The following is a 24,446-nucleotide window of genomic DNA, read 5'->3' on the forward strand; positions in this document are numbered from 1 at the left end:
GCCAGGAGCTTAGTTTTAACTAGGCATCCTTAGTTTCTTATTTGCTAAATCTGACGACTTCCCTTCTTTATTCGAGAATGATCTGTATTTGAAAAGAGCACAGTCCGAGCTGTGTAATACGTTAGGTGCTTTGTGTGGGTTAGCAAACAGAGCTCCTTCGGGAGACCTGATCTTGCTAAAGCCCCTCTGGTCTGGATCTTGCCATTCTGGCTGGGCCTCTGCTTCCCGAATTCCGTTCCAGGCATCGTGGCTACACCTGGCCTGAACAGGCGAGGTACTTACTGATACAGTTCACAAGTTTGGAAATTGGAAGCCCAAGGTTGAATGGCTTCATCTCTTTGGCCTCTAAGTGAAGTCTCTTTGGCTAGGTCAAATGGCAGAGAAACAGAAAAGAGAACTGCCTGCTATCTGCAAAAGAGGCCAAGGGCACAGGCTACCCTCATAATAAAAACACACTCCCTGGGAACTAGGGTCCTTTGGGAAAGATCTCAGTCTTCACGAATGTGATTTCCATAATCTAATCGCCTTGTAGTAGGCCCTGCCTTTTGAAGGTTAACCTCTCCAACATGGCTGCAACCGGGACCAAGGCTCGCCAAAACAAGTGTCCCAGAGCATTGGCTGAAGTGTAGGACTGGATGAGACAGGAGGAAGCGAGGACCAAGCCAGCATTGTAGCCACTGATGCAGCCAGCACAGGCAACCGGGAGCTGTGGTAGGGCTGTGCCCCACCATCTGGCTTTTCCACCCCCAGCCTAATATACAACTGCTACAACTGTGTTTATGAAAAGTAGAAAAACATGCTAACCCTTCAGACTCCATAAGAAAACTGGAATGGAATCCATTGTTTGAAGACATAAAAAGATACTTTATATTTAAATAGATTTTAATGAGAAGTATGCTGGTTTTATAAGTAAAAACATTTTGGTGAATATAAAGCCAGTCATCCATTAACTCTGGTGTGTGTGTGTGTGTGTGTGTACATAGGCAATATCCTTTCCCATGTGCTGTATAGGAATCCATCCATCTCTACATTTGGTCATCTGGCCTTTTCCTATACCCATGGCCTACTAAAATGGTAGAGTCTGGTTTCACTCCCTTTATTCATGCTTGAAGAATCTCAAATCATCTTCATGCAGTCGGCCCTTTCCAGTCTCCCTAGAGCAGGGGCAGACCGGTGGGCGGGTCCTGAGGTATTCTAGGTGCAGCTGCCCATCTGGGACGAGGCCTCACAGTTCTGAGTCCAGAGGGTAGGAGAACTTGTTCATGGAGCAGCCGCAGAAGTGAAAGACCACACATGCTAAGATGGCCAGTAGCAAGAGGGCACCCAGGGCTCCAAAGAGGATCCCGAAGAATGCCCCAAGTTTCACGCTTAGATGCTCACAGCGTTCGCCCCAGGATGTGTAGATGCTGAAGGTTGCGCAGCTGGGGACAGAGAGAACAAGTTGTGGTCAATGAGGAGGCCTTCCCCTCCTGGGGACCAGGAGTCATTATGCAGGACAGGTAGGGTAGGGGATCCAGCCAGCCCTGAGGCCATTTTGAAGTGAGGTCAAAATGGTATGGCTCAGAGGGATGGCAGACTAAGGCACGTGTGCCTGCACAGCCACAAACCCATCCCCTTATCTCTCAAAGGATGCGCTCCACCCTTGACTTAGCCCACCTCCTTTAACCAGTCCTGCACTAAGAGTGGGACAAGAGTAAACAGAGGACAATGGAAGACAAGCCCCTGTGTCCCTGCAGACTTAGAGTTCTCTCCTGGGGAAGACGCAGTTTGGTAATGCATGGAGGAGGCCTATGGAACCAGCCTCAGGGGTGTCCCCAGACTGAGTACCCCTGGGCAGGACTGGGACCAGCCAAGACACTTTGTTCTTTTCCACAAGGTCAGGGTGGGGGGCAAACATTCTTAGGAGGTTCTAGCACCTGGCATTTTACTTCCTGGGTGCCCACTGGACCCTCCCCTCTCTACAGTGCAGTTTCCCCAAGTCCAGAACGGTTGGAGTGAGCTTTTGCGATGAGCTTGGGTTTCAGAAGCAACACACATCTCTCTCCTCCATGCACAGGAGTGCCACACGCTTTCTCCCACTGCCCCCTTTTTCTGTTTCTTGTTCCTCCAGCCACTGAGGAGTCATCCCAATGTCATGTCTTGGGAGGGACCATTGTCTTCCTGGGCCTACTGTGGTGTCTTGTCAAACTTGAGTTCCCCAGTACTATGCTGTCCTGCCCCAGGCCCCTACCCACCTGCACTGGGGCCCATCTGGCAGGTGCTTGCATTGGCCTCCATTGTGACAGTAGCCCTCACTACATGGGGACACACAGGTGACGCCATCCTGGGGGCTGTAGACCAAGTGGTAGCCTTTGTAGCCATCGCACGTGAAGTACTCGTCCAGCATACTTAGGTTCACTGCAGGCAAGAGAAACACGGAGTAAGCAGACCACAGAGACACGGTCATACCTTTCCGGTCAGGCAGTCATGGGTTTATCCTGAGAAGCATCTGGTTAGGTGTACAGAGTCCTGTCTCTGTAGGTGTTCAGTTCTCCGTGGTTGATCTTATTAACGTTGTGTAATGGGGGTCGGAGTGCTCAACAGGTAAATTACTGTACACGCTTACCAAGAGGATGGCTGTTTTCAGGGTCTGAAAAGGCCAGCAGTGATGAGCCCATACTCAGAAGTTAGCCAGAACCGAGCCCAATCCCAGACTCTCCAACTCACTCACTCTCTTCTACCAAGGGCTGACATGGCTTGCAGGTCTGTGACAACCCTCTATTTACTTTTCTCCTCTTCTCCAACGAATCCCTGTATTTTCCCTCAGATAGAGTGACTCACGGGCCATCCCGTCCTGGACGTCTGCCCTCGAGATGGGGAAGAAGCGGACGTTCTTCCTGGCTTCTCCACTCCTCTTCCGCCTCTCCTGCCGAGCCTGGAGGAGGAAGGCCTCCATCACGGCGCTTATCAGTTGGTTGTTCAGATAGTGGATGAGGGGTCCCCTGGGACGGTACTTGAAGTGGGAGACGACCTTCCAGTGATGAATGGGCTTGCCCAAGGACTGTGCTCCGGGAGAGCTGTACGGGAGGGATACAGTGGGAGTTTGAGGAGCAGGAGAGAGGGAGAGGGGAGACATGGCGGGACAACTTCACTTACGTTCGTATCAGCTCCACTAAGCTGTTGGAGAGAAAAGCCCGCATGTCCAAGTTCTCTAGTACGTTTGCCACCTACAATGGGGGGGATGGGGGATGGGAGGAGAAAGGCATAATGAGGATTAGAGAGACCTCGCCCAACTTTGAATGTGGGACCCAGGCAGTTCTCTTCATTCCCCCCCTCAGAGGCTGGCCTGGGTCCCGGCTTAACAAATGCTCAGCAGGTGAAGAATGTAGCGTCCTGTCCCCTCTGCCGTAGCATTGCCAGGGAAACCTCTAAGAGGAACACCTTTGCCCATCCTCTCCCCTCATATGTACCAAACACAGACCGTTCAGCTAAGCCCTAGAGATGGCCAAGTGCCAAGAATATCACCTGTTAAATTCAAAGAACCTTTGGCCAAGGGCAGCAGATGGATGTCACCAGACCTGACTAGCTGGGATTTGACGTCTCTGGCAGTCAGGGTATTAATAGTAACGATCACTTTGAATGTCTGTTGTGTTTCAGTGCCAAGGGCTTTCCACACATTATCATTTAAATCTCGACACAGCCTAGGCGGGTACTACTTAGTGCCGTTCACTTTTACACCCAAAGCTGCTATAAATAGCTTGTCTAATTACTGCTTCTGCTCTAGAGAGAGGCAGGGCAGCGTTCTGAGTCCCTGTGTATAGGAGTCTAGAGTTTCCGCCATTCACCAACCTGGCTACTTTGCTTAGTGGAGGTATAGACAGGGACATGGTATCAATGGAGTCCTGGTTCCCTCTGGGAAATCAGGGAGGAGGTGACTTCTGCCATGGAGCAGCCAGAGAGCGTGAATCATGAGGGGGTACCCAGAGGGACAGACTGGAGTGACATACCACCTGAGATTCTTCTCAGGGCGGGCTGGTTATTCTAACACATTCTGTACTCTCTAACCCTGAAGCTTCCTGACATCTCAGAACCTTGAACCTCCCCTGGGCAAGAGGCTGCCCCTTTGGGAAATTAAGGTTGCTGAAGGATGTGCAAACTACAGCACAGTCCCTGTGGGACCCTTTCAAGATCCGCTTCCCACCAGGAGCCCAGCACTGACCGAGGCATTGACGTCAGCGTTAGAGGCGTTTTCGTCCTCCCTGAGAGAGAGCGTGATGGTCCTCAAGGGAAGCTCTGGAGATAAAGGAGACCCAGACTTAGCCGACATTTCCCCCGTGTCCACTCAGAGAGATAGCTCCGTCTACCACAGCAAGGTCACTGAAAGCCAATTCCCCCACTGCTTCTGTGCTGGCCAGGCCTTCTGTGTAACCGTGAGCTTCTCCACCCGGCTTCTTTGTTCCCTGAAATAACAACCCTGAGACTGAATTATTGTGAATAAATTCTTAGGCCGGAAGCTTTGGCACATTCCCGATGCCCATGACTTACTCTGTTCTAAGTTTCGCCGCAAGGTTGGTTTCCTCTCCTCAATTTCACGCAATCCTCTTCCTAAGAGTTTGGAGCAAATCTCTCTCCACTGACTATCCCAGAAATCCCCTCTCTGCACCAGAACTTTCACCTCCCTATTTCCTGCCTAAGCTAGCAGGCCAACAGCATTGTATTGACAGGCGATGCTTCCACACATCGCACAGGAGGTTCTCTCTACATTCCTGAGGCTTCTTCTGCCTTGGTCTGTCCTCTGCAGAGGGGACAGCGGCCCTCACCATGTCCTCCAGCCCCAAACTCACCACATGGAGGAAACCTCAGTTCTGATCTGTGCCTTTGAGGAACTCAGGCCTCATACACTAATGTACCCATCATTCCCAGGCATGAGAGACGAGAGGGGCTGGCACAGCAGGAGCAGTCAGCCATACCTTTATAGATGATGGGAGTGAAATTGTTCCCGGCCAGGAAGCAGCGGTTACCAGTGAAGGCAGGGGCGCAGGTGCAAGTGGGCTGGCAGTCTGGAGGCCCAGAGATGTCGCAATGGCCATGGTTATAGCAGTAATTCACAGGACAGGAATGGTTCTGGCAGAATTCAGAGATCTCCACAGCTGGAAAGGGAGTCGGAGAATCAGCCACACTGTGACGAGGCAGCCTATGGGAGTGAACAGCCTGTCGGAGTCTAGCCCTAGGATATCTTGTTTGGTTTCTCCCCCATGCTCGCCTATTCTGTATTGTGCTTGCGGGCCACTCTGAACCCCAAACTATCTTCCCCACATCTTCTCCACGCGTTTCTCTGTAATGCAACCTTTCTGTCTGCAGATAAGTGTTTTTTCTCCTCTGCACAGGGCATGGCATGTTCACCAGAGCATCCTTGTCAGAGAGGGACCCAGAAGATGGTGTGAGAAGGACCGCAGTCTGCTTCCTTCCCTTCTCCCCTCACATCCGTCTTCTGGTTCCACTCACTCTGGACTCTGCCCAGAAGATGGTAGTCCCCTGGCTGTCTTAGAGGACTGGAAAGGTTGCACTGTCATCTCTGTCATGGTGACTACAGTGGCTCAGAGAAAGAGGAGCAGACGCACAGGAAAGAAGCCAAAGGAAAACTGAGGTTCCTCTGTCCCAGGGTCCCCATAGCAACACCTCTAAATGCCCTGACTTGTGAAAGGCAGAGCCCCTGTGTCTCTGAAGATGCCCACGTACCTGAGAGCCTAGCTTGCCTCTGGCTCATTAACCTTATCCATCAGTCTTTCCCCATGTTGTCTCCAGCAGGGTCTGGTCCAGCCCCAGCCTCAGCTTCTGCATCCTCTCCTGCATCCCCATACCATATCCCACCCCTTTCTAAGTCCTCCCCCATCACAGTTCCTGATCGTGAGGTATTTGAAGACAGGTTGTTAAAGACAGAGACACCAGTTTGTCTTTGGCTGTCACAGACCCTTGACAAATCACCTGAACCTCCTCTTGCCAGGGCCTGGTCCCAAGCTTACCTACACAATGACGCCCATCTCCAGTCATGTTTGGAGGGCAGGCCTGACAGCCCTTCCCAGGAATGCAGTCCACATTAGGGAAGCATGGCTCAGTGCAGAGGTCCTTAGAGTGTTCACACAAGCGGCCGAAGGAGTTCCCATCGCACTTGCAGCTGGTCACCTGAATAACAGCAGGGCTGCTGGTGTCCCCAAGCTAAGGGACATCTCCCCTGAGTTTTGCTGTGAGTCCCTTCCCGAAGCTATACAATCCCCTCCCTGGCCCTGTAGCAGGCTCTCAGCTTTGCCTCCCTCCGAGCACACCTCCTTCCCTGGAATCCATGGCAGAGTAAGATGGGGAAGAAACAGAGGGGCTGGGGATTTAGCTCAGTGGTAGAGCGCTTACCTAGGAAGCGCAAGGCCCTGGGTTCGGTCCCCAGCTCCGAAAAAAAGAACCAAAAAAAAAAAAAAAAGAAAGAAAGAAAAAGAAAGAAAGAAACAGAGAGGACAACAAAACAAAACAACAACAGCAGCAACAACAACAATCCCAAGCAAAACCACAAAGCATAAATAAGGCAAAATCTGTGGACTTGGGTCATGAAGCTTCACCACAAATGTGGACAGAGAGGATTTTCTCCAAACTGAAGAAGGTACACTTCCACAGACAGCAAACAGCTGGGGACACAAGGCAGCATCCCACCCCTCTCTTCCCAACCCCAAAGAGAGGTGAGCTACTCTCCATATTGCTCTATAAGGGCTTCTGTGTGTGAGCATAGTGGGCTCAGGTCCCCCTGGTCTGGAGGGAGTCAGGGCAGCTAGCTGGTGGCTACAGACCTCTATCCAGAAGCACGGTAAAACTTCCTGTCCTACACCTCAGGGCTACCGCAGGGAACCATGGGAAAGGCTGAAGTGAACATTTTAAGCCTGACCAGGTGGGAGGTGAGACACAAAACTCTTTTGAGCTCTAAGCAATGATGAAGGTTCCACTTCACATACATGTTTGTAGCTCAAGACGGCGCCTGCACTACTCCCCCACCACAGCTCCACCCTCTTCCCTACATACACCTTGCCCAGGAGAGGACACACACACACACACACACACACACACACACACACACACAGAGCCCCCAGCTCCCACTACTCACCTCAGTGGAAGAGTTGCCCTCTTTGCTGGTCTCGTTGTACAAACACTGTTCCTCCTTACTACAGAAGCAAGCCACCGTCTCAGGCTGGAGTACCGATGACAAGTTAGTCTTGACATCCCTTGCTAGAATCTCCAGGGTACATGCTTCTGGGGATGTTGGTGTCCACTGCAAACTCCCGTTTTCTATCCAGAGAAAAGGAGACCTCAGTGTCTGGGGGAGCTCTCTGCTCTGTGGTCAGTGCATCCTGGCATCTAACACCCGGACTACTGAGGTGGTCTTCCCATACCCACAGGCATCCTTTAGAGCAGAGCTGGGAACCCCAGGGCGATGGCAGTCATGCTCCAAGCAGGAGGGAGGCAGCACCTGCTGAACGTGATGGGTGTGTGTAGACATACACACAAGGGAAGGCTACCCATCCCCTAACGAAGAGGCCCCTAAATGCATCCCTGCCTGTGGCTGTACTAGGATGCTGAAGACCAAGTACGGTCCTCTCAACGCATCCCCAAGCTGCAGGGTGGAATGGCTTCACCTCCAGAATCTCTTCTGCCTTCCCAGCATGCCCTCCCCTGACTTTCCAGGCCTAGGGTACCTCACTAGACATCAGACTACAGAGATTAAAGAACAGCTTGGAAGAAACAGAGTAGGGGTGGACAGGAGTTAACTTCAGGCCGTCACCTTCCAGGATGGCCAGGGTGGCAGAAAGCCTTGTAATGCCTGCCACTGCGTGCCAAGGTTTAATGACCCCTCCACACCAGAAAAGCAAAAGGAGACAGTTTGGTGGTCAGGGCCCAGAGGAAGTTCCCTGATGACTTTGGTTTAGCAAAGAAAGTCACCATCCCTTCCAACTTTGGCCCTTTAACCCAAGTCACAGCTGCCAGTCCGGGTTCTCAGATGCCGTTACTAAGAGGGGAAGATGTGCTGTGTTAGTCCCAGTCCAGAAAATCAGACAGGGAGACAGAAAGCCAGACAAGTGTGACTGACTGCCGTAAGGACAGCCCCAGTGTTAATTGTAGTTTTATTTGTAGTTTTTGGTCTCATTTCACGGTGTGTTATTCTTTTAATAGATGTGATAATGCTATAAACACATGAGTCTTATTACATCTATTTATCCTGTGTGGGGGTAGGAGGCATGTATGCATGCCACAGTATTCATGTGGCGCTCAGAGGAAAGCCTGCAAGACTTGATTCTTCCCTTCTACCATACAGGTCCCAGGGATGAGACAGAGGTCAGATTTGGTGGCAAGTGCTTTTGCCTGCTAAGCCATCTCACCAACCCTAAAAACTATTGTTGCTGTTGCTCCTCCTCCTCCTCCTACTCCTCCTCCTCCTTCTTCTTCTTCTTCTTGTTTTCCAGGAGACAGGTGTAGCCCTGGCTGTCCTGGAACTCGCTCTGTAAGCCAGGCTGGCCTTGAACTCAGAGATCTGAGTGCCTCTGTCTCCTGAGTTCTGGGAGTAAAGGCGTGTACTGCCACCAGGTTGAACTAGTCTTTTTTAATGGTCATATTTGATTATTCTGATAGTTTGGTAAATGCTCCATGATGGTTAAAATGAGGCACACAGCTGTGCAAGATGGCGCATGCCTTCAATCCCAAGAGGCAGAGGCAGGCAGGCAGATTTCTGACGGTTCAAGTCTAGCCTGTTCTACATAGTGAATTCCAGGGCAGCCAAAGCTAGCTAATGAGACCTTGTCTCAAAAAAATGTGTGTTATTAAATAGAGGCAAAACGACCTTTGCATTACCTGTGTGTATCCAGAGCCAGTTGACCTATTTAAATTTATCTAAACTCCGTACTGCTACTCGCTTGGGGAGGGCCACCCATTTGCACTATAGGCATTACTGTTTTTTTCTTGAGACAGGGTGTCGCAGACTGGACTTGGTCTCATGGCAAGCTCCTTCCTCAGCCTCTCTCCCAGAGGATTACAGGCTTGAGTTGCTATGACCGGCTGTGAGTACCAATCTTGGGAAATGCTGTTTCTCAGGGGCTGGAGACATAGCTCAGCGGTTAAGAGTATGTGCTGCTCATTCAGACCACAGGAGTTCGGTTCCCGGCACCCTCCTCAGGTGACTCACACTGCCTAACTCCAGCTCAGGGGCACCCAACCTCTAGCACCTGTACACACATATGTACAGAGGCACATAATTGAAGTTAAAACGCTTGTAAGCCCACCACAGAGGGGACATTGGCTAGTCGTCACATCCGATCAAGAGCAGAGAACAGATCGCCCATGCTGCCTGCTGCTCACTTTGCGTCTTCAGCTCTTCCCGTTTCTTCATTCTTAAACAGTTCAGAGCTCCGCCCACGAATCAGTGCCACCCACGTTCATGCATCACCATAACTGACAATCAAGACACCCCTCACTCCTGCAACAAACACGCCTGCAGACCAGCCTGATCTAGATAATTCTTCACTTGAGACACCCCCCACCCCCTTTTCAGGTAATTCGAGGTTGGTTGAAAACCCACCATCACACCTGTTCTGAAGCTGAGGTGGGAGAACCTTAAGTTTGTTTGTTGCCTGGGTTACATAGGAAGTTTCAGGCCCGCTTGGGCTATTGTAGGAATACCCTGTCCCAGATAGAGGGAGGAGGAAGGGAGAAGAAGAAGAGAGAAAACGAGGAGAGGAGGAGAAAGAAAGAAAAATGTCTGTTGGTCCTGGATACTCAAATGAAAAACAAAACAAAACAAAACATCAGGGTGCTGTACAGAGTGAAGAGACACAAGAAAGCTCAAGGTGACTCCTCCCATCCCATTGGCCAAAGATTCATACCAAAGAGCTCAAAGCCACTGCACTTGTTGGAGAGGCTGAATACGACATCCTTAGAGTTGCTGGTGATCTCAATGGCCACTGTTCGCCCCTTGTAGGCTTGAATCTTGCTGCTGTAGTGGATAGGGGGTGGGTACTGGTCTGAAACAGAAACACGGAGACTAGTTATGCACGCAGCTCTCTCCAGTCTTCCCTTTCTGCTCTCTTTCCCCATGACTCTTCCTCCAAGTCATTGCCAAGCCTCGGCCAGCCTCTGGGAGCAGGACTCAGTCTTCCTCCGTGCTCTGCAAGCTGTGTAGAGTGTATTGAGTTTGCACTGCCCACTGTCTAACCTTTAGGCTCCCTGTCTTTTCTTTTTCTTAAATATAGTCTTTTAAAATTGGAATTGTATTTTTATTGTGTGTGCATCAACGTTTGGCTTGTATGCATGTGTGTCGGCGTGAGGGTGTTGGATCCTCTGCAACTGGAGTTACAGATGGTTGTGAGCTGCCATGTGGGTGCTGGGAACTGAACCCAGGTCCTCCAGAAGAGAGGCCAGTGCTCTTAACAGCTGAGCCATCTCTCCAGCCCCTAGTCTCCTGAACAGAATGCCATGCTGGGCCTTGAGAACAGATAGTCAGTTTTACCCCTGATAAGAGCTGAAACCCACAAGGGTGATGTGTAGATAGACATTCCACCTTTCCAGAAAGAGAGGTCAAACTCTCTCAACACTCTGTATCCCGGAAGCCTGTTTTTCTATCCCATGGCATATGAATACGTTTCATCAATAGATTTATCGAGCATGTGATACACAGATGGCACTAATCTCTCTAGCAATGAACAAGTGACCGAAAAAGAGGCCTAAGGGAATTATAAATTATAAAATGTTCTTAGTAGTTATAAATGCTAAAAGAAAAAAATTCAGGAAAGGGAGTGTGACTGAAGTGTGAAATTTAAGACACGGCAGACCAGAGGGGCTTAAGAAAGCAGTGTCAAAAGTTGAGAGAACATACCTTTGACTGTCTGTGGAGAGAGCCTTGCAGGCCAAGTTACTAGTGAGCCCAAAGAAGACAGTGGGGTGGAGGGAGAGGGAGGAGAAGGGGTGTCAGGGAAGGAGTTCTGAGTGGCGAAGGAGACAGTGCACAGACAGGGCAGTGAAGAGAAGGCTGTTGTCCCTCAGAGGGCCTGAGTGAGCTGGGAGGGTTTGGTCCATTAAGAGAATGAAAATGTAGAGCTTGAAGGAATGTCATGAAACGGGGGTCCTTGTCTGCTCCCCATCTCTGGAAAGGTCCCTCTGACTTTCCTCAAGTCACTTACTGAGCGTGCCATTCACGTGCCGGAATGTTCTAAGGATTGAGTTGGTGCTTTGTCCGATGTCTCTGTTTCCTGTGGCCAGGATGTCAAACTTGCACTGTGCGTCCTCGTTGCACCCAGAGATCAAGTCTTCACCGGCGCCGCTCTTGTTCCACAGTTGGGACAAGAAGATGGGAGTAAACTCAGAAGGCAGAGGGTCTGTCCTCACCCCAAGGAGGCCTGTCCCGTTGATTTGCCCTGTAACACGGGAAGTACAAGGGTGGTACGAGACTCCAGTCATACCTCAGTGGTGCCCACCCCTGACCCTCTGTATATGGTTCTGTGTGTAAGGGGGTGGCACGGGAGCTGGAAGGGACAGGATGGCTTCAGCGTCTGGAAATTCCTACTTCAGTGAGCGAAGACCACCCACTCCTCTCCTCCCTTCCTGGAAGAGACATGCAGGGTAGAAGCAGGGGACAGACATAGGACAATGGCAAAATCTTCAGACCTTATGAAGGATGCATAAGATCCCCCACAAGCACAAGGATGACAACACAGCAGCTCCCTCACTGACCCGCCCCAGTGGCCTGAGGACCCCCAGACTCACATGTCATTCCATAGTGGAAAAGAGTCTCCTCGGAGCTGTTGGAGGGGATGGTGGAGCCATTGGGCATTCTGAAGTCATCTTCTGGATTGTCATTCCAGACTCCTGTGGGACAGAGCAGAGGGTTCACCACCACAGCTTCCCTTCTCCAAGGAGCATTCAAAAGGGCAGCTGCATCTGTCCCAGGTCTGGGGTCCCAGGAGGTAGGAGAGGACCAGGCACTCACACCCTGCCATCGTGCTTTAAAAGGGGAGAAGAAAGCCAAGAAGAATATAGAGGGAAGGTGGGAGGAAGGAAGGAAGGAGACTAAAAACAGAAAACATAGAGACGGGGAGGGGAGGAAGCGGACAACTGAGCCTCCACCTTCCCCACAGCATCTCCTTCAAGGTCTCTTAAAAAAAAAAGTGGCAAACAGGAAATTAGCCTAAACAGTGTGTGAAGCAGCCCCTCTCTGTGCCCTTAGGGGGCTGAGGAGGAACTGGGCAGGGTAGAGAAGTCCAAGGCCCATGGGAGGGATGACTGTCCTGGTACGGTCTGACCTCTGCTTCTTACCCAGAAGGCCCTTTGTGTGGTTGCGGTACTCCTCTGACAGGCTGGAGGAGGCGTGAAGGATGTTGGAGAGAGCAATCACAGAGATGGTCACTGTCCCATCAAAGTTGGCTGAGACTTGGGAGCCATTTTGGATCAGTAGGACACCAGTGGCATTGAATACGGGCAAGTCTGGAAGATAGGACAACAAGTGATGCCGTAGCCAGCATGTCCCTTGGACTCGGCAGCGGTGACAACTCATGGCACAGAGGACACTGGGGTATCCTGACCATGCCTGAATTAAAGGTCTCACACCATCCAGACCAACCTCCAGCCCCTTCTCCCTTCTCGGGTAGGAAACAAAGAACACTCTATGCCCAGGCTGGCTGAAGATCTTCCAGTGGAGCAGTTTAAGGGCAAACATTCCATTCTTCTGGGTGTTGTAGCCTCTACCCACTTCCTCTGAGCACACCACTCCCAGGGGCCTGAGGAAGTAGAGTGGGACACTTGCTGACATTACCAAGCCTACCTTCAGTGTCGCTGGTGTTAAAGGCCACCGTTTGGTTATTGTGTACAACTCGGATTGTGTCATTGGGCTCAAGAAACCACTGAACCTGGAAAAGAATAGGAGGAGGACTAAGCCCAACCAACAGGCAAAACCAAGGCCTGAAAATGAGGCTCTAGAGAGCAATGCAAGGCTAAAATCTGGGCCAGATATGCAGACATATCCTTACTGTGTGTGGAGAGCTCAGTGGGAACAAGGCTATCAAGGGAAGCCTGGGGGAGCAGATAATACCCTTGTTCCCACTGTGTTATGAGCAAACAGTGACATTGGAAGCTCGCTGGCAGCCCAGCAGTTGTGTCAATGCCAAACATTAATAGACAACGCGTATCGTAATCCTGTCACTTCTAGGTTTTACTCTGCTCACTCCACTGTCGATGTGCCCCTTTGTTCCAGGATGTAGGATTGCCATGGAAACACATCCCTGGTTGTGTCTACATGAGTCTTTCCGGAGATATTTAACTGAGAAGGGCAGATCTACTCCAAATGTGAGCAGTATCGTTGCGTGCACGGGGACCCAGACCAAATAAAAAAGAAGAGAGCTGGGTGCCAGGACTCATCTCACTGTGACTGCAGACACAGTATGTCACCAGCCTCCCCACATACTCCCGGTGCCGTGATGCACTGACTTCACTCATGAACTGTGAACCAAAAGAACCCTTTGTCCTAATTACGATTGCTGTGAGGAGACACCAGGACTGGAGCAACGTGGGGAGGGAAGGGTTAATTTGACTTATGCTTCCACATCACTGTTCATCTGAAGGAAGTCAGGACAGGAACTCACACAGGGCAGGAACCTGGAGTCAGGAGCTGATGCAGAGGCCATGGAGGGTGCTGCTTACTGGCTTGCTCCTCATGGCTTGCTTTCTTATAGAACCACTAGGCCAGGGATGGTACTACTCACAGTGGGCTGGGCCCTCTCCCATCAATCACTAATTAAGAAAATGCCCTACAGGTTTGACTACAGCCCAACCTTATGGAGGCATTTTCTTAATTGAGGTTTCCTCCTCTCAGATGACTCCTACTTCTAAGTGACAGAAAATTGTCCAGAACGCCCTTCTTTTCCTTAAGTGGTTCCCTGTAGGATGATGTCATTATGGAGGGGAAGGCAGGTGCAAGATAGAACAAGGCCTGTCATTGGACAAGAAGGAAGGATGGGCGGGAGAAAAGTTTTGGAGAGGAGGAGGAGACTGGAGCAAGGAAGGAGCGAGAGGAGAAGCAGCCGCGAGAACATGGAGGCGGACGTTAAGATTCCTCTCTGCACATTTACAGGTTGTTATGAATGTTCTTAAGGGATGGATGTGTACAGGGCTTTGCATGTCTAAGGTGGACAATTATATCTTATCAATTGGATCAGAGGTTATTGTGTTGTGTGTTCTTTCATGTGGTGATTTAATTGAATTCAAGAAAGTTTGTGGTGGGGTTGGGGATTTAGCTCAGTGGTAGAGCACTTGTCTAGCAAGCGCAAGGCCCTGGGTTCGGTCCCCAGCTCTGAAAAAAAGAAAAAAAAGTTTGTGGTGACTGGAGACACTGGTCTGCCACGGAATTGGGATGTGTATGCCTGGCATGGTGGCAACCTGCCTTGGGAACTAGGCGGATAGAGAGATTGTTGCCAGGCTTGGAGAGAAGCCATCGGCAGTGTGATGTGGGATAGAGCAAAGTGGGTGAGATGCTTTACTGACTGAGATGAAGACATCTAACAGATGTCTTGGGGCACTATGATGCTGGACCTAGTGCGGGATAAAAGACAGCATTTTTTTATTATAATTTTAGAGCAACTATTCCCTGTCATGTAATTGGACACAGAAGTGAGAAAAGTAGACAATGAATCTCTCCTCATTTGTTTATACTCTTCCTCTTCCAGTGTCCAGCTGATGGCCCCTGAGGGGTTCCGGGGAAGGGAATGCAAGGATACCCTGGACTCCCCTCACTTACTGTGATGGGAGACTTCAGGCTGCTGGTGTTGTATTGGGCCGCAAAGGCAATGAAGTTCGTGGCATTGGCAGAATCAGTCTGGGCAGTGCGGCCCTCCAGCAGGAAGGAAGAATTTCTGTCCTGGGCCTGAACCAGCAGGAAGTCCCCTAGCCCGTTGAAGGTGTATTTGGCGTTATCCAAAGTGGTGATGTGGGGATCACCAAATGTCCAAGCTAAAAGGAAGGAGGTTACACATTCGCCAGTTAGGGCCGTGGCCTCAGACTCCCAGCTGGTAGGGATTCCACCTTGGGGGACTCAAGTTTGGTGGACTCCAGAATCTACTCCAAAGTCCTCATCACTCGTAGTCCCTGGCCTCAACCCTCAGTCCTTTGCAAAAGCTAGATCCAAAGTCCCTCTGTTTACTTAGCTTCACACAAGACCCATGAACATCATCTGCCCTAGGAAGTCGATCCCTTGCTAATCCACCTCAACCATGATGCTCACCGGGCCGGGGGGGCCTGTACCCAGCACAACTAACTCGGGGCCGCCTGAGCTGGTACTGGACGCAGAAAGAGGGCTTGTCGTTCCAGCGGCAGCACCAGTTCTGTGCCTCCTGCTCCTCATCTGTGGAGAAGAACAGTTCGTCAGGAGGAAGGAGCCCCGGGGAAGCCACTGGCACGTTTGGAAGAGTATGGTGATATTAGCAGCAAGAATAGTGCCCTTGGAGTCAGGCACGGCACAGTACATACTCTCCCAAGCCCAATGGCTGCCAGTGACCTATAATCAAATGGCACTGTATGTCCTCGTTGAATGAATGTTGGGGTTATTACACAGCAGGGCACATGGTACAAGCCCTCAGAGAGCCGGCAGGAGAGAGAACAGAGATGATGGTGTGAGAGACTAGAGCAGGCCCCAGGGTGGGCAGAGGCAAGCTCCCCTCCCCTATTCACCTCTGCGTGCCCTAGCTCCCTTGGAAGGTCTCTATGGTGGGATGATTCTAAGTTTTCCCCCAACGCATGGGACCCAGAGGATAGCATCAAAGTAGGCTCTCTTCCTTGGCCTAGAAAAATTCCCCACTCCGGGCTGAGAGCACAAGGCCAAATGAAGATAGAAGACACATTCTGCCCTAATCTGAGAGAATACGAGGAGGAAGGCTGCTTCTGAATTTCCCACAATCGGGGGTTTGGGACCAGAGAGGAAGTCGCTAGGAAGCACTGGAGCCAACAGGCTTCATCCAGAAGGTCCCCATAGCTTGTCTGAGAAGAGCCGCAGGCTTCAGGGCAGACAGGGGTTGGGATCTCCAGGAAGATACTTACCAAACTGCCAAGGACTGTGCATTCTCCAGCCTTCTCGAAACTCACCCCAGGTGCCATAGCTACAGCACACGCCCCCTCGCCCGGAGGAGAAGCTGCATAGCTGCCTGCCCCACAGACCTGCAAGGAGAGAGCAGACATCCTCAGGCCGGGAGCTTGAGGCAGGTCAGATGGGCAGGGGCTCTGTGTGTGGGGGTGGGGTGGGGGGTGCTCAGGGCGCCCGGGAAAGGGCAGGACAGGCATGAGCAGAGCAGAGCGCGTTTGTGAAGGACCGGGAGGAGGTGTCACCTGTGTTGATGAGCCAGAACCGAAAGTCCCATCGTCCCTGCTGCCAGGAGCAAGGGCAGGAAATCTTGTTCCAGCCCCAGCTGGGCTGCTGAGGCTGACTTTCCAACCACTGCAGACACTTGAGCCTGTAGTTGGGCCACACCTCCCTGTGTAGCCTGTAGACCTGCAGTCCCCGGATGCCTGAGAAACAAGGAAAGCAGTGCTTATGACAGGACACGGGCTGCGAGCTCGGCTTCAGTTAGGCTCAACGCAAGCTCATGACTGCATCCTCCATCCATGTCCTCCTGCCTCTCTGGATAGCTCTTCCTAGGAAGGGGCCCACTTCACACTGGCAATGATTATCTCCAAACCACCTTGAACAAGTTCCAAACGCTTCATATCTCAGACCTTAGGGCAAAACTCTGAGACAAGTGCCAGGCAGGGAGGCGTTACTTGACCAACCTACTTTCCCTCCTCTCTCTCTCTCTCTCTCTCTCTCGCTCTCGCTCTCGCTCTCGCTCTCTCGCTCTCTCGCTCTCTCGCTCTCACTGTTGTTCTTGCTTTCTCTCTCTTGCTAGCTGGTTCTCACTCTGCCGTGCCTTCTAATTCTCAAACCACTACAGTTCCTCCCCTAGAGACACACAGCCCCCAGTCAGGCCCCAGACGCTCCATTTCATGATGCGCCCTCCCCTTCCCTTTCAGTGGCCAAAGCAATGGGGACAGAGAGGTCCAGACCCAGAAACTAGCTGGAAGACGCAGAGAAAATGACAGGCTGGTGGGGCCTTGCTCTATCCTGTGAGTCTGGGAAGCCTCTTTTGGACCCAGACACCATCTTGGGAAGGGAGAACTAGCCAGAAAAATCTTCAGCAGGATTGTAAACCTCCAATTCCTTGGAAGTTTCATACTGTACACACAACTTTAGGGAGAGGAGCGGACTCTAAAGACTCCCTACAGTCCGGGACAAAATATGATCTACTGTGTGAGATTTTCAACCCCTATATTCACATTAATGAAGCAACTGTTTTCAGAAGAGTAACATTGTTTATAATGCTGCACACACACACACACACACACACACACACACACACACACACACACACTCTGTGAGATACCCAAGCTGATGTGTCTAACAGAGAGAGACCCTCTTCCACAGGGTGGCACCCACCTGTCATTTGACCCAACTTACGTGTCTCATTGTCAAACGTCTTTGTCCCAGATCAGATAGACCGGGACTCGCCCTTTACGATCTGCATGACTGACCTCTCCCAAATGCTAGCATGCCCTTTTCTCCATCACATTTTGGAAGGCGATATTCCCTTTGGAGTCTATATATTAGACCGAGTCTGAGAGGAAGTGCCACAGTTCGCCTCTGGTCACGAGGGTCTCTATCACACTGACTGTTGAGAGCCAACGTAGTTGGCCTTCTCCCTCTTTCTCTTCATTTTTCTGTCTGTTAACCTACTGTCTGGCAGACAGTAAGAGCTCAATAAATGTTGGCTGAGTGGATGCTGGCCTTTTGCAATGCCTCCTGGTAGACTTCCTTAAGGGTCTCACTCCAGCTCTGGAATAGGACATTTATGTGGGTTATCCTAACTTCACACCTATCTCCCTTGTGGTCCTCACTCCAGGACCAGAGTACCTACAGACAGACAGACAGACAGACAGGCAGGCAGGCAGGCAGGCAGACAGACAGACACCCGGGCTTTGGCTCGTCTATGGAATGAGATTTAGAGGGGCTGAGGGTGTGAAAAGGTCCAGGCAGGATCAACTGTGGATGCACTTGTAGGTAGTCAGTCTGTGCAGGAAGCTCTCCAGGGTGATGGAGAGGCTACATCTGCCTAGGATTGCCATGGCATAGGGTGTGGAGGGCAAGGGAAGCCTGAAGCCAGCTCGTATATGGTGGGTGGCACTTTTACCTAATTTGGAGTTCAGGAATCGATCTGGACGGTACTTCTCCACTGCTGGCCGGAATATCAGCGGGCTGTTTTCAAAATACCCATCTCCACTGCGGGCAAAGGAAAGACTCTCAGGCCTCCGAGTCACATTCAAAGCTGCTCTTCGTTTAGTACGTCAGTCATCCTAGCCAGCCCCCCAGTCAGCAGCTGGTAGCCCATGGCTCAGTGAGGTGGGCAGCCAGATTGAGCCACGGTCCCAGTACTAAGGGGGAGAAGGAAGAGAAGATGGGTGGGGTGGGGAGGTTTGTCTCCATCCCACATCTCACCAGTGAGAGTGAGACATGAGCAGGTTCACTCCATACACACAGGGTGCGGGAGCCCCAGAGCTGAGGGCAGATTTTCCTTTGTTTCCCTTGAAGCAATCTACGGGCATACTTCGGGGAGTGCTTCAAGGTCAGTTTCTGGGTCCAGCATTCACTTCCAGTGGCTGATTCTGCACTTACTAACTTGGTGATCTGGTCTGACTTTGGGGGTTTTATATCTGGGTGAAAGAGACCCCTGACTATGTCGGAGCGTTTTAAAGCGTCAGTGCAGTGACATTTGTAAATCCCTCAGATCTGAGTGGAGACCACATTCAAGGGCCTACCACCTCCACTGTCACAGTTTTGAGGGTCCAGGATGGAAGGAAGTCTGCAGCAGCAGTCCCAGGGCCACTGCAGGAGCATGATCTTTTCTCTACAGTCACCCAGGCTAGAGGACAAATACATGCGTGACGTCTCTGTTGGGCTCACTGAAGTCGGTGTGAAATCTCTAGCTGCCTGGGTAATTACATGCTTTCCTCATTCATGGCACATCGAAAGCCAGTCAAAGCCACACTAGCCAGGCTGTACACACCCTAATGTAAAAGAAATCCATCTGTGACACAGTCACAGACCAGTGTGTGACCTTCACAACCAATTGCCACACAAGCAGGCAGCTGGGAGCTGTTCTTTCAGAGGCTGTGGCCCCTTCGTGTGCAGGAGCCCATACTGCAGCCAGACAGTTCTTCTCCTCACTTACTTCTCCATCTAACCTGCGGGAATCACAAATGCCACTCTCGGGGGCCTGCGTTCTGATGCCCACTTTGCCACCTTGAAACTCTCTGACTTTGGGCAAATGAGTCATCCGCTAGAACCTGAGTTTTCTCACCTATAGGATAATGGTTTTACTTGTAGGAGAGTCATCAGCTATCGTGTGATCACCAAATCAAACAAACCATAAATAAATGAATTAATTAATTAATTAATAATATGACGTAATAGGTGTACTAAGTGGCTGCTGAGAAGTCAACTAATGTCAGTGGAGAGAAACCAAGGAGGTCAAAGGTTAAAGGAATCCAGTACACAGGTGTTGAAATAGGAACAGAGTCAGGATGAATGGGGGCTTCTTCCTCAGGAAGAGCTGCATGTTCAAGCACAGGATGGGAGTGTAAGCAGGGAACACTTGACTCTCACAGGCCGGTGCTGACAGCAAGCCGACCCTGTCTTACCTGGAGAAGCCCATGAGCACTCGGTTGTACAGTCCCTGGGTCACATCCCACCTCATGCCACCGCTCTGGTAGAGAAACAGGGCGTAGGACCTGCTCCCATCTGTGGAGAGGATGGCTTGGTAGGTATTGGTCTGCAAGTTGGGGAGAGACAATCGGAGATGTCTATGAGAGGTCTGAGGTTTCCTCCCTGGTGTTCCCACACCTCTGAGCAGACCCAGGGACATCGCCTGTTCCTGATCCACCCAGGCTGGGCGTGTCGGCAAGCTTGCTGTGTAGGGCAGGCAACATTTACCCTGGGTGCGGAAGCTCTTAGCATGCCCTATGTTCCTTCCCTGTAACTTGTTTTCAGGGAGAGGATATAGAGGGCTGTGGGTTGCAGCCCAGTTAGAAGAAGGCTTGTAAGAGAGATGCAGGAACCTGAGAGGTTACACAAGACCGCAGCGCTGAGAGGGACCCTCCTTAGCTCTCCCTCCGGATGTGTAAGGGCTTTGTCAGGTGTCCCCTCCACTTGGGTGGTATGGAGAACTTGCGCATGGCAGGGAGTCGGTGAACTGTTTTTTGAGTGCCACTCACTGGTGTTTCACTATTAGCAGAGGAAAGCTGACTCGTGGGAGTCACATGAAGTTGTCAGTCACCAGAGATTCTTGCCTGTAAACGCAGCTGAGGTGTCTGACAGAGGCAGGCCTGGCCCACTGTGGGCACTCAGTAGACCATGCTTTCAGGGGATAGTAGAACCAGCAATCTTTTCTCCAGCCAGGGTATTCTGGAAAGGTAGCTCCCACCTAGGATGATGGGATGTTCGGCTTCCATAAGGGTCACAGGAGCTGTCCATGTCCACTTACCCCAAAGCTCCCCTGGGCTGGATAGGCAGGAACATTGACCCAGGTGACCTTCAGTGTCCACTTGGCTTTGAAGCTCCAGTCACTTGTAAACTCATTAATCAGAGACTCCACCTTCCGAATTAGCTGGTGCTGCTCATCGTAAAATGTGATGTAGTCCTAGGACAGGAAGGTGGGTAAGAGCAAGGAAGTGAGGGGCCCTCTAATGCCCCTAAGGCAGCCGTTCTCAACCTGAGGGTTGTGACCCCCTTTGGGGGGAGGGGCAGTTCAAACAACCCTTTCACGAGGGTCAAGTATCAGACATGTATATTATGATTTATAACAGTAGCAAAATTACAGTTATGAGATAGCAGTGACATAATTTTATGGTTGGGGGTCACTACAACATGAGGAGCCATATTAAAGGGTCTCAGCATTAGGAAGGTTTAGAACCCCAAGGGGTCCCTGCTTCCTGCTTGGGGATGCTAGTTACCTCGATGCCCATGGCTGCCTGTACATCTTTTCCTCAAGTCTGAATTTTTACAAACCCCTTTGACTTTAAAACCAAGGAAAATCTTGGGGCATGTGAACTAGAGGATCCTTATCCAGAAACTCAAGCCTTCTTGAATTGAGCTGATGCATCTCTTAGTTCAAATCAGCTCGCACGGTATGACCACATGTGTCTGGTTTTACATTCCCGTGTCTAGCATGTAACTCCTTAAGGACGGGTGCAGGTATGTCCATCTTTGGAACTGAGGCCGAGCTTTGTCAGCGGCAGGCACACGAAACATACTTGCTATGACAGCTATTGCTATACACTTTCACAGGCTGGCATTATTAACTCAATTCAGGAGTGTTGGTGCAGATGGGGCGGGGTTCTGCTGGACTTAGCCTCCATTCCTGTCACCTGCAGGTCTTCACGTGGTTGAAGTAGGGTGTTCCAGAGTCTACTTGGCATTCTCTCTTGGCTTCCTCTACACCTTGTATTTAAACTTCAGTCCCTTTCCACGAAGATCTAGGCTGTGACACAGTGCCCTTGAAGTGCCCCTGATCCCTCCAGGGAAGGTGCTGGGGAGCTCCTGACTGCCAAGGCCTTGAATGACCCACCTGGTAAAATATGGTTCCCCTGGAGCTAGAGAAATCAGCATCACCCCAGAATGGGGCCACTATGGCCACACGCTCCCTTCCTGTGAAGCCTCTTTGAGGTGGGTTGGGGTAGGAGAAGACATCGTAGTCTGACTCGGGGAAAATGATCTGACCGTTATCTGTAAACTGAGCACAAGGGTTCTTGGTTAGGGAGGGATGAGGAAAGGGTTATCCTAGTCTAGGGCAAGTTCCTTGTCTTTCTTTGCTCCCCCTGAGAGCCCATCTGTGCAGAGAGTTAGAGGTGTCAGTATCAACGGTCTCCTTGTGCACTTTTTGCCTTCCAGGAGAACTCGGAACCCAGCAACCTCACAGGTACTCATCCCTGTAAGGACATTCCCAAATCAGTCTAAGGTAGTGGACTGTGTCCTGCCTCTGTGGTGCATCCCAGCTTTCCTCAGAGCAAAGCCCTCTTAGTAAAGAGCCTTGCCCTACCTGGAAGCTTGTGACATATCAGATGAGGGTAAAGGAGTCAATGCCCTGTTTCCTTTTACCGTGTTGAGCTCTCATTGGGTGTCCTTACTTCTCTTCCCGAGGGCAAGAGGAGCCAGGATCGCCATTCCCAGGGAATCAGGAAGTAACCCAGGGAAATAGAAATGGTGGGAGCCAACCAAGTTTCCAAGCCTAGCTTCTTCCTCATGGAAAAAATCTTGTGGAACAGTCAAGATTCCTTTTCACTAGGGTAAGGATATTTTTGTCCACATGGGCAGGGAGGTGTGGCTTTCCACAACTAGAAACTCTGACACCAAAGAAGGCTACAAAAGTGTTGTACAACAAAGTGACCTCCATTCTTTCATCTACTCTGTCATGGGCCATCTCTGCAGAGAGACAGGGCCCAGAGAACAGAGGCCACAGACGTGACACAAGGCTACAGTCAGAGAGAGACTCACATAGAAGGAATCCCGCAGGGAGGAGCCGAGGGGAAAGCCAATCTGGATCTTGAAGATTGGTGAGGTAAAATCCACAGTCCTGGCAAACAATTGCTTGTCTCTAACTTCAGAGCTTGACCCGTAGGGGAAGAGGGAAATACCTAGGCCAGAATAGAGCAGCAGAGTCTTTGAGGGTCTTCCCTCCTTTCAGGTTCAGAAGGATCCTGAGAGAGCTTCTCCTAACTCACACCTTACCTGTTCCCTCTTCCAGAAGAAGGCCTACCTTCCCTGTAGGCCTTACTCTTCATTCTACCTCTCCATACACACACATCTTGTTTACTTCAGCTGGAACCCTCAGCATCCCTCAGATTAGATCATCCTGACATAACAGTCCTGCTGTTAAGATATTGCCATAGGATATCCTCTGACCGGGAAGTCAGAACTACTAAACGGTAAAAAGATGGAACTCCAAAACGGCAAAGACTGGTTACTGTTTACTGCAGTGGTACTTCTCCAGATACATTTGAAGACACCGCCCTGTATGTCCTCGGATTCCAGTTTGGGAAACCTTGTCTTAAGTGTTTCCCAAGTGGATCTAACGCTATACTGCATGGTCTTGATTGGCTTAGCACAGTCTATTGGCTTCCTCACTGATGCCTTGTTCGGCACTCCCAAATTTAACCCATACCAGCCACCGCTATACAGAATTATATCCTTCCTGATTCATTTGCCTGCATAGTTCTTGGGCAATTCCAAATGCTTCGGAGCTCCCCACCCAACATAAGGACCATCATTTCACTCCCGTGGCATTATTCTAGCTGCTCAGACCATTGACCTATCTAGGGTGCTCTCCCTCTCCCATAGTTCTTACCAGGAAGCCTCCTTCTGTTCACCTTTACCCTATTTCCATCCCCCTTAGGGGCTTTTGAGTGTTTATTCCTCATATCCTGATCTTTCACCTATAGAACAGTTCATCAGTCCTTGAATATTTCCCTCCCAGCCCAATGCGATGCACAAAATAGCCTTTGGCACCCAGTTTGGGGACTGCCCCGTGGTTCCCTGTAAGCTCTATTCCCAGAGAGCAGAGACTGTAAGTGAGTAGAGTGAGACTCAACAGGTTGAACCACTCTAGGACAGTGGTTCTCAACCTTCCTATACTGTGACCTTTCAGTACAGCTCCTCAGGCTCTAGTGACCCCCGACCATAAAATTATTTTTAACAGATATATGTATTTTTAATTGATATATATTTTTAATAGATTTTTTAATAAATATATTTTTTCATAAAATTATTTTTTGTTGCTACTTCATAACTGTAACTTTGCTATTGTTAGGAATTGTAATGTAAATATCTGTGTTTTCCGATGACCTTAGGTAACACCTGTGAAGGGGTTGCTTGACCCCCCCAAAGTGTCGTGACCCACAGGTTGAGAACCACTGGTCTAGAGGAAACCACAGGGAAAGGGGGTGCATTATTTGTGACCTGTATGGGACAGAGTATGAATTAAAAAGCCTCGATTCCTCAGCTACACACAAGGACCTAAACTGACAAATGCAGTCTAGCAATCACAGCTACAGTATTGCCGTCCAGCTCAGTAGAAGACACCAGGGTCCTATCTCATTGGTATCACTTACCCTGATCTGGTGGAAGAGGGGCTGGAGGCACTGTGGACCTGGAGGCTGTGGACGTGCTGGGAGCCGGAAGGGTCAAGGAGGTGGCTGAGAGTGCTGTACTTCTGTCATTGTCTGTTTTCGTGGTCAATCCTGGACATACAGGGAGAGAAGACGGGAGTGGGTTCAACATCAGAGAACGTGAGAGTCACAGAAGATGAGGAGCTGAAAGAGAC

The 24,446-nt window shown here is 50.6% G+C and overlaps 1 protein-coding gene across 3 annotated transcripts in view; it reads right to left on the reverse strand.

Annotated features, from left to right (window-relative positions):
• Positions 1-864: 864 nt before the first annotated feature.
• Positions 865-24,446, reverse strand: part of Muc4 (mucin 4, cell surface associated) — a 61,880-nt gene continuing 38,298 nt past the window's right edge. For 2 of the 3 annotated variants that reach the window (XM_063270513.1, NM_001419613.1), the window contains exons 3-25: positions 24,235-24,363; positions 22,622-22,761; positions 21,696-21,860; positions 20,613-20,768; positions 19,771-19,901; positions 18,264-18,352; positions 16,369-16,548; positions 16,084-16,200; positions 15,272-15,391; positions 14,789-15,000; positions 12,821-12,905; positions 12,316-12,483; positions 11,767-11,868; positions 11,184-11,417; positions 9,891-10,028; positions 7,124-7,305; positions 6,003-6,162; positions 4,950-5,129; positions 4,199-4,272; positions 3,136-3,206; positions 2,821-3,056; positions 2,235-2,397; positions 865-1,421 (exon numbers count right to left, since the gene is read on the reverse strand). In XM_063270513.1, coding sequence (XP_063126583.1) covers positions 1,226-1,421; positions 2,235-2,397; positions 2,821-3,056; positions 3,136-3,206; positions 4,199-4,272; positions 4,950-5,129; positions 6,003-6,162; positions 7,124-7,305; positions 9,891-10,028; positions 11,184-11,417; positions 11,767-11,868; positions 12,316-12,483; positions 12,821-12,905; positions 14,789-15,000; positions 15,272-15,391; positions 16,084-16,200; positions 16,369-16,548; positions 18,264-18,352; positions 19,771-19,901; positions 20,613-20,768; positions 21,696-21,860; positions 22,622-22,761; positions 24,235-24,363 — 3,428 coding nt within the window. In that variant the 3' untranslated portion in view covers positions 865-1,225. Of the gene's footprint in view, positions 1,422-2,234; positions 2,398-2,820; positions 3,057-3,135; positions 3,207-4,198; positions 4,273-4,949; positions 5,130-6,002; positions 6,163-7,123; positions 7,306-9,890; positions 10,029-11,183; positions 11,418-11,766; positions 11,869-12,315; positions 12,484-12,820; positions 12,906-14,788; positions 15,001-15,271; positions 15,392-16,083; positions 16,201-16,368; positions 16,549-18,263; positions 18,353-19,770; positions 19,902-20,612; positions 20,769-21,695; positions 21,861-22,621; positions 22,762-24,234; positions 24,364-24,446 lie in introns of those variants that run through there. The other variant, XM_063270514.1, reaches the window with a different exon arrangement.

This window comes from Rattus norvegicus, chromosome 11, assembly GCF_036323735.1.
Source record: "Rattus norvegicus strain BN/NHsdMcwi chromosome 11, GRCr8, whole genome shotgun sequence".
Classification (NCBI taxonomy): Eukaryota; Metazoa; Chordata; class Mammalia; order Rodentia; family Muridae; genus Rattus; species Rattus norvegicus.